General features: G+C 51.6%; 2 protein-coding genes across 2 annotated transcripts; one reads left to right on the top strand and one right to left on the bottom strand.

Annotated features, from left to right (window-relative positions):
- Positions 1 to 558: 558 nt before the first annotated feature.
- Positions 559 to 3415, top strand: Gpr182 (G protein-coupled receptor 182). The gene is made up of 3 exons (NM_053302.3): positions 559 to 697; positions 1207 to 2420; positions 2870 to 3415. Exon 2 carries the CDS (start codon positions 1223 to 1225, stop codon positions 2417 to 2419), a length of 1197 nt encoding a protein of 398 aa, NP_445754.2. The 5' UTR covers positions 559 to 697; positions 1207 to 1222; the 3' UTR covers position 2420; positions 2870 to 3415.
- A 1447-nt stretch (positions 3416 to 4862) lies between these two features.
- Positions 4863 to 12414, bottom strand: Zbtb39 (zinc finger and BTB domain containing 39). Its single transcript, NM_001130537.2, has 2 exons — positions 12329 to 12414; positions 4863 to 10662 (listed from the first exon to the last, which is right to left on the bottom strand). Exon 2 carries the CDS (start codon positions 10616 to 10618, stop codon positions 8483 to 8485), a length of 2136 nt encoding a protein of 711 aa, NP_001124009.1. The 5' UTR covers positions 10619 to 10662; positions 12329 to 12414; the 3' UTR covers positions 4863 to 8482.
- Positions 12415 to 14644: the final 2230 nt, after the last annotated feature.

Here is a 14644-nt window from a genome sequence, read left to right as displayed (position 1 = left end):
TTGCCCTGGGGGGTAGAGAGACAGCTTGACAGCTAAGAGCACTTGTTGCTCTTGCAGAGGACTGGGACTTGGTTCCCAGCACCCACAACCATCCACAATTCCGGTTGCAGGAGATCCAACCTTCTCTGACTTCCTCAGTGATCAGGCATAAATGTGGTGCTTGTATGTACATGCGGGCAAAATAAACTCACACTCATAAAATAAATCTTATTTTTCTTTTATTAAAGAAGAAAGAAATTTGCCATGAGGTTTTGTTTTAGTTTTCGTTGTTCTTTTGGTTTTGTTTGTTTGTTTGTTTGTTTTTGCCTTGAGGTCTCACAACATCCCTTTTACTAGATACTGAGGTTGCCCCATTTTGCAGAAGTGAGAACTGAGGCTGGGGGGCAGAGAGGGCTAATCCATACAGCTACTGAGTCTGGGTTTCAAAGCTTGCAGCCTGACCACCTCCCCACTCCCATCCCTGACACACTACACACACTCCGATGTCCGTCCCCTTTGACTGGATTGGAAGAATACAGGAAAAACCCCAGCCGTCTCCCACAGCGCCTCAGCCAGTGACAGCTACTTCCCGCAGGCAAGCAGAGCTGCCTGAAGCCAGCAACAGAGCCTGCTCCACAAAGCTGCCTCTGCAGCCTCCTGGTGGCTCACAGCCCCATCCATAGGCTCTCCCGGACAGGTGCTCCCCAGAGAAATCCAGGTGAGTGCTGTCTTCTCCCTCAGAAGATGGCAGGCAGGGACTGGAGACAAATGGCTTTCCCGAGAGATCCAAAGATTTTTCCCAGGGGTGGGGTTGGGGCGTGGGGGAGTGAGTTCAGAGGTTCGAGGGGTGGGTGGGTGTCTGTCTGTGTGTCTGTGTATCCCAAACCTATGACCAAATAACAAGGCAGAGCAGGAGCCCCTCATGAAAATTGAAGTAAATTAGTAAATTCTCAAGAGGGAGTAGGAGTTAAGAGACTACTGGGGCTTCTGGTAAGCTGGGATTACCAATGCTGGGAAGAACCTTGTTGGGTACAAATAACACCGATTTTCCTACAAAATGTCTCCCTTGAGTCAAACTTACACAGTCAGTCTGAGTCCTAAACTTGCTTTTCTCGTCAGCCTCAGTTCCCCTCGGCTCCTGAGGCTTTTAGTTGTGGGAACAGGGGCTGACTTCTCCGGGACCCTCTCTCTCTCGTTTCTTTTCCGACCCTCTCTTCTTTCCAGCAGACACTAGCTGGCCCTCATGTCAGTCATACCCAGCTCCAGGCCGGTCTCCACCTTGGCACCTGACAATGATTTTAGAGAGATCCACAACTGGACAGAGCTGCTCCATCTCTTCAACCAAACCTTTTCTGATTGCCACATGGAACTCAATGAGAACACCAAACAAGTGGTCCTCTTTGTCTTCTACCTGGCCATCTTTGTGGTAGGGTTAGTGGAGAACGTCCTGGTGATATGTGTCAACTGCCGCCGCTCAGGCCGGGTGGGGATGCTGAACTTATACATCCTCAACATGGCCGTCGCGGACCTGGGCATCATCCTGTCTCTGCCTGTTTGGATGCTGGAGGTCATGCTGGAGTACACCTGGCTCTGGGGCAGCTTCTCCTGTCGCTTCATTCATTATTTCTACCTTGCCAACATGTACAGCAGCATCTTCTTCCTCACCTGCCTCAGCATTGACCGCTACGTCACCCTCACCAATACCTCTCCCTCCTGGCAGCGCCACCAGCACCGAATACGGAGGGCCGTGTGCGCAGGCGTCTGGGTCCTCTCCGCCATCATCCCACTGCCTGAGGTGGTACATATCCAGCTGCTGGATGGCTCCGAGCCCATGTGCCTCTTCCTAGCACCTTTTGAAACGTACAGCGCCTGGGCCCTGGCAGTGGCCCTGTCGGCTACCATCCTGGGCTTCCTACTGCCTTTTCCTCTCATCGCAGTGTTTAATATCCTGTCAGCCTGCCGGCTTCGGAGGCAAGGGCAGACAGAGAGCAGGCGCCACTGTCTGTTGATGTGGGCTTACATAGCTGTCTTTGTCATCTGCTGGCTGCCCTACCACGTGACTATGCTGCTGCTCACTCTGCACACAACCCACATCTTCCTTCACTGCAACCTGGTTAACTTCCTCTACTTCTTCTACGAAATCATTGACTGCTTCTCCATGCTACACTGTGTCGCCAACCCCATCCTCTACAACTTTCTCAGCCCGAGCTTCCGGGGCCGACTGCTGAGCCTTGTGGTCCGTTACCTTCCCAAGGAGCAGGCCAGGGCAGCAGGCGGTCGAGCCTCCTCTTCATCTTCCACCCAGCACTCCATCATCATTACCAAAGAGGGCAGCCTGCCCGCTGCAGCGGATCTGCACACCCACGCCATCAGAAACGTGCAGGCCTCCTCTCTGCCTCCGAACACCTCACCTACACTCTGCAATTCCATAGCCAGCTAAGGTAGATTCTAGCTTCTTCCACCAAGAACAAAGTTGAGAGGGGGATGCCAGAGGTCTGTGGGAGGGGGTGGGAAGGACTGGCTTGTTCAGGGTCAATGTTAAGTATATCAAAATGTTGCTGTAGGGAGAGGGAGAAGGTTCGGGACGGACGGAGAATGAGTCTTTCCTTGATAGTTTACTATTTGTTTGGGTACTGATGTCTAAGAGGGCCACACAGGTGGGGGTGGGGCAGAGAAGCGAAATAAATAAATCATAGAGACAGACACCCGCGCTGGGAATCTCAGAACTGTGTACTTCCAGCTGGGTTGAGGAAGGCAGAGAGGCTAAGGGATGCTCCACAGAGGGAACGTACTGCCCTTGTTTCATAAATCACCCTGGCCGGAAAAAATGAGCCCCACCGGAACCTTGCAAAACTTTCCCTTTGTGTTTGTCTGCTCGTTGATATTCCAGCTCACTATGCAAGTTGTGAGGACAAGAGGCCAGAGGCCAAGGACCCAGGAGGCTCCGGCAGGACGTTCCGTAGCTGTGCCTCATCCCTGGCCCTGAGTTCGATAAATCAAGGGGGTGAGGATTACAGCCAGCTGGGTCTTGGGCAGGCACCCGGCAGCTGGCTCAGCAGGATGGCTCCTCCACCCAGTCATCCAGGAAATGTGGCTCCATTTCCCTGTGGCATCCTCCCCTCCCCCAACTCATCCTGCCCCCTCCTCCCCTAAAGCGGAGGCCTCCTCACAAATGACCTCCCTCTCCAAGGGAGATACAGCCACTAGTGATTCCACGCCCATCTTATTTCTCCAGATCTTGGCAATGTCAGGGAACAGCCATTCTTCAGAGGACACCTTGGGAGCTGCTGTAGGTACTCCTCCTCCCATGCAGGGAGAGGGGAGGCCAAAGACTGATTTCCAGAACACTACAGTTGAGTTCTCTCTAGTCGAGCCTTTCCCGAGTCCCCCTACCCAACAATCTGTCTATTAAAACTATGGAAAAAAAAAAAAAAAAGACATCCTCTTGAAAACAAGTGGGTCCCTGGCAAAGGCTCATTTACCAGACTTGGGAAACTAGGGCTGTGAACATGAAGGGCTCGCAAACACACAAAAGCTTTAGACTGTAGCTTCTGTCCGTGGCCTCTGGAAACCACCTGGAGGGCGATGGACTTGCAGACCCGTCCCATACTTTCCTCTGATCTCTGTCTCCCTGGCTCTCCTACCAGCAGTGTACCTGGGATGGTTGTGTGTATATGCAAACATGCAGACCAAAAAGGCCAACAGCAGCTCTTCCTCAATGGCCTTCCAACTTCTACTCTGAGAGAGGGTCTCACTGAACCTAGCTCACCAGCTGGCTGGCCAGCAAGTTCCACAACCTGACCTGTTACCCATGCCCTCAATCACTAGGGTTACAAATGCACATCACCACCATGCCCATCGTGGGTGCTCACACGTGTGTGGCAGACACTTTACTGAGCTGCCTCCCTAACTCCCTGGAAGGCTGAACAACTACTCAACTAGAAACCACCTTTGCTTTTAGAAACCTCACCCTGTGCTTACCAGACAAATCCCTCACATGTTCCATGGTGGGTGCTCCCTGGGTCTATCAAACATGAAGAGGGAAACCAATATTGACTGCTCACTGGTAAAGCTAAGAGGGTCTTGAGTCCTGGACCGCCACTCAGTGGCACAGCTGAAGGCTCGTTGACCCAGAAGTCTTAGTTGCTGCTTGAGGTACATTTAAAAAAAAAAAAAATTAACCAAATGATGCAGAAATGCATTAGAAAGACCTTCTTCGCTTGTCCCCACTTAAAGTGCAAGCTAAGCCTTGATGCCCATTTGTCTAAGGTGAGCCCTGGTATACACCTTATTCATAGGTGACCACAGAAACCTCGTCCCTGAGACCAGGTATTACCAAATGGATCTCCTGAGGGCCTGTGTACCCATGGAAGGGATAGACAGACATACCGACTACAAGCCTGTTCTGCCTTGCAGACATTTACCCACGTCAACAGATGACTGGCCAGGCTTTGGGCCTCAGTCAAGCTCTGAGACCAAATGAACCATAGCCCTGTGTTCTCTGAGGGACACAATGATGACACCAAGCCTCTGCCTCCTGCTTGAGGCATCTTTCCCCTCTCCGTCTGCCTCCCACTCAGAAGCACCACTTCACCAAGAACCCTTGCTCCCTAGCTCTGGGCCGAGACCGCTGCAGGGATCTGCAGTTCTCTACAGGCTGACAGGTCTCCTCAGAGGCTTCTCCCTGAAACACTGAGTCTTCGACCTCATTTCTCACTGAAACAGTCAACAAGCCCATGCTGGGGAATCCCAGCCCCAGGAAACACAATGTGTCACCGAGAGCCCTGGCATTGTTGGGCTGGTGAAGCTCATGAAGTGTGCCAGAACCAGAGGTCTGTGTAAATGTGTGCAGACACGGAAAAGGAACTCTCACTTCACATTCCTTTCTTTCCCCTCCATCTCTCTTTTTTTTATTCTAAATAAAAACCACACTTTGTGCTGAACAATGGAATAGAAAAGAATCAGATGTACGATTTTAGACGTCTACTGTTTTGGGGAGGGAAAGGTTTACAAAATATACAAAACTTTACAGCAGATAGTAAACACTTAAATATTTAGGAGGTCAGTACTTCTTAATTTAATGGAAGGAGTTAGACAGCAACGGCCTCTCTGCCTCACAGGAGACTTGAGCTACTCCAGATGGGGTGGGTGGGGACTGGCAGAGGGGAAATGTCAGGGTCACTGCCACAGGGGGCGTCTTCTTAGACACTGATCATGACGTACCATCACACGGAGATGTATACGTGCACCCACTTTCGGTCTCACTTGATGTGACTGGGACGTGTACACACTCCCAGCCAGGCAAAGACCATTTCATAGGGCCCACTACCATGCCAACGAATTCAGAGTCCATGTATAAAGGGATCTGAATTCACTTTCAAGGTTGAGTAGTCTAGGGTTTGGTGGAGAGAGCACAGCAGGAACCCAGAAAAGGAAGATAATCAGTAGCAAAGTCCTGCCTGGGTGAAAAGTTCTGAGGCTTACAGGTTTGCCCTGTAGACAAGGGGCTGGGGATAGGTCACAATAAAGTCAAAAGTAATTCTCGCCTATGTCTTTCCTGTTCTTAGGGTCACCTGACCCCACCAACACCTCTTTTCTTCCCAACTGGCCGTGAACTGTAGGAACTCCACAGAATCTTAAAATTTAGAACCAAATACCAGGGTTCGTTCAGTAGGGCTTTCTGATGTCCCTGGCATCATGGAGCTGTCAGGGGACACCAGCATGTGTGGACACACCTTCTGGCCACAAGCAGCACATGCTGTTAATGCCAGTGTGCCACATCAACATTGTAATTTCCCCTTAGAAACGAGCCAGGGATGTCCCCAAGTCCGGCTTAATGTCCTTCAAATAGCCAACTAGATACTCCTAATAATTGTTGAACGACAGTTCTGAACACTGTACAGCTGGTTCTGAGTGCAGACCAAAAAATAAAATAAAAGGCAGGGGACGGGGAACAAACAAAGACAGAGCATTCAAAGGTCAGAGAGAATTCTACTGTGATACAGCAGGAAATAGTACTAAGTGGGAATCCAGGGATGAAGGGGGCGTGAAATCAAATGGGTGTTAAGTTAAAAATGCAAAATAAAGTTAACACCTCCCATCAGGGGTCCTGGAGTACCCTTCACTACCAAGTAATGTTTTGAGTAAATCTCATCAAGAGAAGGAAGAACTAGCTGCAGGGAAAGCAAATACAACTTCACACAGAAGGGGAGACTGGTCCGAACATGGGGCTACCCGAAGAGGCATGGTTTGGGCAATGAGCCTCCTGAGCTACTGGTCCCAATGGCTGCCTGTCTAACGGGACCAACTGGACCTCCCTGATCAATTAACCTGAAGGGATCAGAAGATACAGTTTGTGTTTTAGTGTTCCAAGGACAAAACTTCAAAGGATCTGCTTTTTGGTTCATGGCAAAAAGGGAAAACTTCACAGTTTCAAGTTAAGTACACGGACCACCCAGCATCCACAATGCCTTATGCTAAGGAAAAGGGTTTCTCCGATCTCAGCAACCATTCGGTACTCACTCCTCAGCAGCAATCTAGGGAGGGGAAGCTTAGAAATTCCAGCAGATCTGTCATTGTAGTGTGATACACATCCCCAGTGTAAACTGTAAGTCAGAAACTAAAAGCGACAGCAACCTCTTCCCTGTGAAAACACCACGTTCAGATGGGGAGGGAGGGGTGTCCTTAACTGTTTGAGCTGCATCATTCAGCTCAGGAAGGTCTTGGCACCAACTCACCGGCTTTCTCAGTTCAAAGCCCTGGGAAAGTTGGCCGGCCAGCCCAACTGTATACTGCTTTGGTTTGCCTCTGTGTCTTAATATATAGGGATAGGATGCTCCCTATGTCGGAAGGATAAAAAACTGTGCAAACACCTTCTTCCTGTGACTGATCTGAGTTTGCTCTGCTAGAGACTATGCTTGGAGAAACTGTGCTGCTTAAAAGGCCTGGCACACTCTCTCCTAGTTACACCCCTGTTCTCCCCTCTGCAGCCATAACCCTCTGCTGGAATGTGGCTCCTTGCTTGAGAAACTCATTTTCCTAAAGTCATTTATCGAAAAGAGATGCTGGGTAGTACATATACAAAACAAAATAATAATAATAATAAAATAAATATTAATGTCTAGAAAGGCTTTGTGAGTTAATTAAAACCACTTGTTTATGAAACAGCCCAGAGTGCGGCTGAGTCCCACTGGGGGGGGGGGGCAGTGTCGGTGGCTGGGCCCAAAATTCGGGACTTAGAGCTCACCTGAGCAGGGTGAGGTAGTATGAGCTACTTATAAGTATGCAAGATCAAGGGTCCTCTCCAGCCTCTTTTGGGCAAGACCCCTTCATAGACTAAGAATGGAGCCAAACAGTTGCGCAGAAGGCCTAAGCCAGCTACCATCCAAGAGCGCCCCCTGGGGGTGATGCAATGACAGATCAGGATAATTCCAGCAGGTCAAAGGTGAACTGCCAAACTCCCACACTGTTACCACCAAGTAAACAAGTTACCCAACTGGGACAGTCAGAATGCACACCCTGCCATGCAGTCACCGGTGACGCAGGTTCCTTTAATCCAGAAGGGCTCATGCTCCACCATAAACTCACATGGTCTTCTCATCTACACTGTAGGTTAAACCGTCCTGAGTGGGAGACTCGATGTAAATTAAGGCAAGACTGCTGCTGTCTGAGACCTCTCCTCCATGCCCAGGAGACGGAAGTTTACGGAGGTAGCCAGATGGCAGACGACTACACTGAGGCGGCTCTCTGTCCTCCCTGCTCTTGACAGAAGGTTTGACGTCCAGGGTTTTCGCTCTACAAAACCGCGCTTCTTTGGAAATGAGGAGAAAGGAAGAGCCCTTCTTCCATCCATGGAGGCTGCCCCGTCTGGTGGCACCATGGGGTACCCCAAAGCTTTCCAACCTAAACAGAAAGCCTGGTCCCCAGTTTGGATCTAGCTGCCAAGAGACTTCCACCGTTCAATCGTCCAATCAGGAGAGCCGAGGTGTGGAGCAAGTAGTGCCCTCCGCTCCTGACACCTTGCCCCTGCTGAGGAGGCGTGGGTACCCGACATGAACTGCCCTGCTGCTAGTCCCTTCTGAATGACCACAATCCCCAAACCTCCTCACAGCTGTGGTCTGGCCAAAGACTGGCAGTCACAGCCACAGTGAAAACCCCATCGAGTGAGGCTGTTGGTCAGACTCTTAGCAGCATAAAACCTATCAGTAAACTAAAACTAGAGAAACCGGCGAAGGGGACCTAGTTTAACCCGGCTGCTTGACTAGATCCTAAAGCCAGCCTCAAAAATCAAGATGCAGCCCTCTGTGGGCGAGAACAGGTAAGGAGGTAAATGTAACAGGGCTGTTGCCTTTCAAAAGCAGTAACAGCTTATGTGCTATTTCTTCTCTCAACACAACACAAACAAGGCAAACTGTAGCGTCAGCTGGGGAAGGACTGACAGCCTTTAGAAAATCACTATCCCGGCGGCCACCTGGGAGCTCCCTCGGGCTCTGCGGGTTCCCAGTCAGCTGTCCGGGTTCTTTTCAGCCTCTTTGGAATGTATAATGTACATGAAGGTCTGCTCGATGGTGAAGTCAGGTGGGAGGCTGCCTTTGTGCACACCGACATGTTTACTCATAAGGTTAAGGGTGGAACTGTAGTGGCCACAGACGGTGCAGCGGTACATGAGTGCCCCTGAGTGCGTCTTGAGGTGGCACTTGATGGTCGAGCGACCTCGGAAGAATTTGTGGCAAACCTTGCACTGGTAAGGTTTCTCGCCTGTGTGGATCCGTCGGTGGTAGTTGAACTCGCTTGTGTGGGCGAACCTTTTGCCACAGACCTTGCAGCTGTACTTACTATTCCCTGGTTGGCCCTGCAGAGCCAGCTCCTCACTCAGAAAGTCCTCAGCGGGCAGCTTCCGCTTCTGGAGGGCTAGGTGTGGTAGCCCCACAGCGGGACGTGGGTCAAGGCCACTGCTACACTTGTGCTGGCTGACGTGGTAGCGGTAGGCTGCCTCAGACCTGAAGCTCTGGCTGCATAAGTGGCAGCGGAACAGGACGTCCTCCAGGCTCTGGTGCACAGCCATGTGCTTCTCTAGAAGGTGCCAGTCTACAAAACTACTGGCACAGACAGAACAGGAGAAGACGGAAATGCCCAGATGGGAGAGCGTGTGCCACATGAGGCTGCATAGGTTGAGGTGGCGCTGATCGCAGACACTGCAGGCCTGGCCCTTCAAACTCACGTGCTCCAGGATGTGGCCACGGACCACATGGAAATCTTTGGCCAACGCTTTCCCACAGGCAGCACATTTCAACTCTGGGGAGGCTGCCCCTGGGAAGAGACCCAGCTTCCCAGACAGGGGTTCGTTAGGGTGGACAATGACATTGTTCTCAAATATTCCATCCCGCCGGTGCAGGGTCAGCTGCCACTGGGTGAAGAACTTTGTCTCACACATGTCGCAGGAAAACAGGAAAATGCCGATGTGAGACAGGACGTGGGTCACCCGGGAGTTTCGGTCCTGGAAGTGGGTCTCACACACCTTGCAGTTGCCTGTGAGCAAGTCTACATGGTCCCGAGCATGCTGCCTTATCAGCTGGATGTTGGGCTCTAGGACTTTCTTGCATACCTGGCAAGGCATGGCCTTATTCTCCCGGTTGTCACCGAAGGCCAGGTCGTCCTCGCTGTCATCGCTCAACTCAATCACCTCCTCGGTGGTCCCAAGGTCTTCAGCTGGGTCCTCAAACTGCAGATCCTCGTCCCCCAAGTCCTCCAGCTGGAGCTCATCCATCTGCCCAAAGCCTGGGTCTCTGGCCTGGTCGTTATTGCTCAAACAGGGATTGGTCTGGGGTGTAATGTCTAGAGCATTATCCGAGGTGAAGAAGTTGCTTTTACCGAAGTCTCCATTGCTTTGAACTTTGTATGGCTGGCAAGAACTTGTAGTGCTGGTCTGGATGCCTGTGCTGACCGTGCCTAGGACTGGTGGTGGGGTCACCATACTAGGAACAGAAGTGAAGGGAACAGGGGCGTCATGGTCTTCTGACTTTGGTGGCAGTGGTACTTGTGGCAGAGGCAAGCTATGATTAGTGTCGCCCGCGATAGCCCGCTCTTCCTCTTTATAGCTTCCTCCTGCATCAGTAGGCAGTGCATAGTTTCTATCGGGACCAAAGTGTTCCCCACTCCCCCGGAGCTCTCCCAGGGGGTGGGTGGGATCAACTGAAGGACAACTCAGAGTGACACATGGGCTGTCACTGGTACTGGTTAAGGACTTAGCGATCGTGGTGCTCTCTAGGTCAGGGAAAGTGGAATGGCAGGCTCGGAGGAGGTCCTCCATACCCAGACGCTCAGCGACCTCATAGATGACCCCAACGTTGATCAGGTCTGTGAAGAGCTCTGATGTGTACACAAAGCTCAGGATCTTCTCAAAGTTGGCAGGAGTAATGAAGTCCACCACATAGGTGCGGGCAGCATCTAGCCCGGTGTTTAAGAAGAGGTTCTGGAAGTAACCAGCGGCACAAGCCAGCACGGCTTTGTGGGCAGGGAAGGAGCGGCTCCCCACCACGATGGTGACATCGCACATGGTCTCTGACAGCCGGCACTTGTTGAGTTCCTTCAGCAGGTTGTTGGGGTGGTTGCTGCTTTGCAGTTTGATCCTCATGCCCATCTTAGCAGCTCCTGGGAAGTTGCCTCAGTATCAGCAAGGTCAATCTGTGGGCAAGACAGCGAAACATCCCTAAAAAAAGGGCTCTGTGCAGGAGAAAAATACAACCATTCTCAATGTGTCCTAGCTGAACGAACAGGGAAAACTGGAGCCGAAGATAACGGGTGGGGTGGGGGTGGGGGATCTTCACCCTGCACATACCCAACTGCAGAATCATCATGAGGAACCCAAAAGGGATGAGGGGGAAAAAAGTCAATTAGCTTGATCTTGAAAGTCTAAGGAGCTGGGATTGGAAAGACAGCTCAGCAGCTAAGAGCATCTGCTGTTCATGCAGAGGACCCAGGTTCCATCCCTGGCACCCACATGTCTACAACTCTAGTTCCAGGGGGTCTGACACCTTCTTCCAATTTCTGCAGGCCACAGACACACACGGTACACTTACATGCACGGAGGCAAACATTCATCCACACAAAACAAAAACCAAATAAATTCATTTAATATTAAAAAAAAAAACTGAAGAGGCCAGGTACAATAGTATATACCTGTAATTCTAGCACTTGGAAGCCTGGGGCAGCAACATCAGTTTAGGGTAGCCTGGAGTATAAGTCCACTCTCTTACCTCACAATGCCAAATGCCACAAATATACCATTATCAACGCTCCGTTAGCTGCGGAGGAAGAGGTAACAGTTGCACCTTAGTCACCTACCATAGCTGTCCTTTCAAGTTCATATACAAACCTCTCAACCCTTTTTTTCTTTTGAGCTCTTAGGTAGCCCTCGCTGACTTTGAAATCGCTCTGTTACTAAGGACGATCTTGATCTCATTATGACCCTCCTGCCTCCATCTCCCAAATGCTAGATTACAGACAGGAGCCACCACAGCCAGCTCAGAAACCTCACACCCTTGAATCCTCATCTCCCCCTTCGTGGACTACATGCCTATTCTCTGGCCCTTCTCCCAGACCCATTCTGGGTGCTGATTTCTCGATGTTACTGTATTCTGTGGATAAAGCTAAACTCATAACTACAGAAGAAAGCAAAGCGAACACAACTGTGGTATTTACATCATGTAGGTACCCTGTATCTGTCTTTACCAAGTGTATAGTAATAACTGGATGCCTAAAGCAAGAGGGAGATTCCTTCAAGCGTTTTTAGCATCACTTTTTCCCCTTTGGGGTCTTGCACACCTCGGAGGAACAGTTAGTCACATGCCCGTGCGTAGCACAACTCGCCCCGAGCTACACAGCCCCTTTCTCCATCGCACCAGGTTCTACCAACAATTCCCAACTTTTCCCGGGGCCCAGCACTCGTCTGAGTATTGTTGGGTACCAAGCATGCGTCTCCCAGGCCCTGGCGGTCACTCATTCACCGTGGGAGGCTCCGGGTACCCTGTGGATCTGCAACTTGCAAGGAGTGCGCCCCAACCAACGGTCTGTGGGAGCCGCGGTCTCCCCGCGATCCGCCAGGGCAGGGGCAGCACCAGGCTGGGGCGCAGCACCGCAGTGAGGGCGCACCTCGGTGGCTGCGGACAGCGCGGGTTGCCCCGGTGCGACCCAGGCCCCGCGCCGCGGGAGCCGGCCGAGCGGAGGCCCGGGAGACGCGGCCCGGCCGCGGGGAGGGAGGACAGGGCCGGCCGGGGACACCGGCGGGGCGCGCCCAGCCAGGGCGACAGAAAGGACGAGCGGGAGTCCGGCTGGACCCGACCGCGCTTACCCGGCTCCGCGGGGCCCGAGCACCATCGCCGCCGCCGCCGCCGCCTCACACAAAGGCCCCGGCCCGCCGTGCCCGGCCCGACGAGGAGGCGGCGCCGCCGGCCGCGGCCAGACTCTCCATCCGCCAAGCCGCTCGCCGCGCCGGCCCGGGCCGCCCCGGCCGCCCGGCCCGCAGCGCCCCCCGCCGTCCCGGAGGAGGCAGCGCCCCCCGCCGCACGGCCCGCAGCGCCCCCCGCCGTCCCGGAGGAGGCAGCGCCCCCCGACGGCCGGGCGAAGCCACGAGCCCACACCAGTCCCTCGCTGTGGCACCTGGGGAGTGAAAAGTAGGTTCAAACCTGTCCCCCAACAGCCTCGCAAAAAGTTGTGTGCCTGTTCGGTTAATTTACGACTTGGGCGAGCTTTTTGAGGACAGGGACCTGTGGTTTTGCCGGAGCCCGTTTTGTCTTTTGCTTGTCACCTTGCCTTACACAGCCGATATAGGCGCCTTCTAAAACCTGTGTGCAGGTGCGGGTGTGTGACTGTGTGGATTGGGGACCTGACCAAGCCAGCTCAGTCAGTCAACAAGGGTCTCAAGGGAGGGAAGAAGGGATGGAGGATTGAAAAGGAAAAAGGGAAACAATTAGACAAAACTGTAAGATGACCCCAGCCAGTGCTGAGGCTGAAGAAGCTTTATTTTTTTCTGCTTTTATATCATTCTAGGTACATCCAAAAAACAGGGTCAGTTCTTAGATCAAAGACAAAGTAATCGAACGAAGTAGTAAACAAGGAGATCACACGAGATAGTAATAAAGCAAAGTAGTAAGCCAAAAAAATCAAACAAGGTAATAATTAGGCTAAGTAGTAAACAAATCCCCACAGTCGCTGTTTCTAACGTTCTTATCTGAGCCTACTTCCTTGTCCGAGCCCAGTGACAAATGACAAATGCCTAGAGACCAATGATTAACGAATTGAGTATTTCAGGTTAGATCCCTGGGAAGTTCTTCTGATGGTCCAAAACTGACTCCCCTTCCTCCTAGATATGGATGGAATCCCAGGATTCCCTGGACCATGGCAACCCAGGTCGGTTCCAAAACTGGTCTGCCCCTGTCTAGAATGCAATCATTGGCCTCCCCCCTTCTTCTGAATCCACTCGTCAAATGATCCTGCTCAAGACTAACCATAAAACCAAAACTCCCCTGCCTATATCCTTACACAGCCTAGACAGCCTAGACAGGCCAGTCTGGCTCCTCCACCGCCTTCCCTTCCTGTCTCCCCGGCCTGAGGAGAGTGAGCAGCTAGGCACAACTCTAGCACAGGCCTTCCCGTGGCCAAGTCCAGCTAGGTAGCTGGCTGTGTTCAGACTACTTCTTTCTATCTGTTCTCTCTCTCTCTTATACCTGTAATAAAAACCTTTCCTAGGTGGCTGGGGAGCTGGTTGCCCTGTCAAGAGCACTGACTGCTCCTCCAGAGATCCTGAGTTTAATTTTCAGCAACCACAGGGTGGCTCACAACCATCGATAAAGGGATCTGATGCCCTCTTCTGGCGTGCAGGCCTACATGCAGGCACAATGCTGTATACATAATAAATGTATTATATAAGTAAATCTTTTAAAACAAAAACCTTCCTTTCAACCGTACCACAGAACGACTAATGTTGTCAGTCCCCACGAAAGGATCAGAAGGCCAAGGTCACGCTCAGCTACATAGCAAGTTAGAACGTAGTCTAGGCTCCATAAAAGCCTGTCTCAAAAAGCAACATCTGCGTTAATACGCCCTCCTGGGTTCCTAATATGTGAAAGGAATTGGACCGTGAAAAGAGGGTGAAGAGTGACAGGAGATACCTCTCAGGTCTGACCTTTAACACTCTGTGGAATAGCATTCAGATAGGGTCTAGCACACAAAACTGTGATAGTCAGAGAATTCTCTCTCTCTCTCTCTCTCTCTCTCTCTCTCTCTCTCTCTCTCTCTCTCTCTCTCTTTCCCTCTCTCTCTCTCTGAAATGCTTGTATCAGGACTTTTCCTCTCTGCGTCAGATGAGTTCATTCTCTAGGTTTGAGTTTACATGGTGCCTTTTGATTTTGACCCCTTCTTTTCTTTAAAGATTTATTGTTTATTTATGTATGTGAGTACACTGTTGCTGTCTTCAGAGACACCAGAAGAGGGCATTGGATCCCACTGCACGTGGTTGTGAACCACCGTGTGCTTGCTAGGAATTGAACTCAGGACCTCTGGAAGAGCAGTCAGTGCTCTTAACCACTGAGCCATCTCTCCAGCCCCCGCCTTGACCCCCCCCCCTTCTTGAGTGCCTTCTTACAAACTCCTGACCTCCTAGACACTG

The sequence above is a fragment of the Rattus norvegicus genome, chromosome 7, assembly GCF_036323735.1.
Source record: "Rattus norvegicus strain BN/NHsdMcwi chromosome 7, GRCr8, whole genome shotgun sequence".
Classification (NCBI taxonomy): Eukaryota; Metazoa; Chordata; class Mammalia; order Rodentia; family Muridae; genus Rattus; species Rattus norvegicus.
The sequence above is the reverse complement of the archived record's forward strand: the minus strand, read 5'-3'. Positions and strand labels throughout refer to the sequence as shown.

Coding starts and splice junctions, on each gene's coding strand:
- Zbtb39 (NM_001130537.2), bottom strand. CDS start 10,618: ATGGGCATGAGGATCAAACTGCAAAGCAGCAACCACCCCAACAACCTG.
- Gpr182 (NM_053302.3), top strand. CDS start 1,223: ATGTCAGTCATACCCAGCTCCAGGCCGGTCTCCACCTTGGCACCTGAC.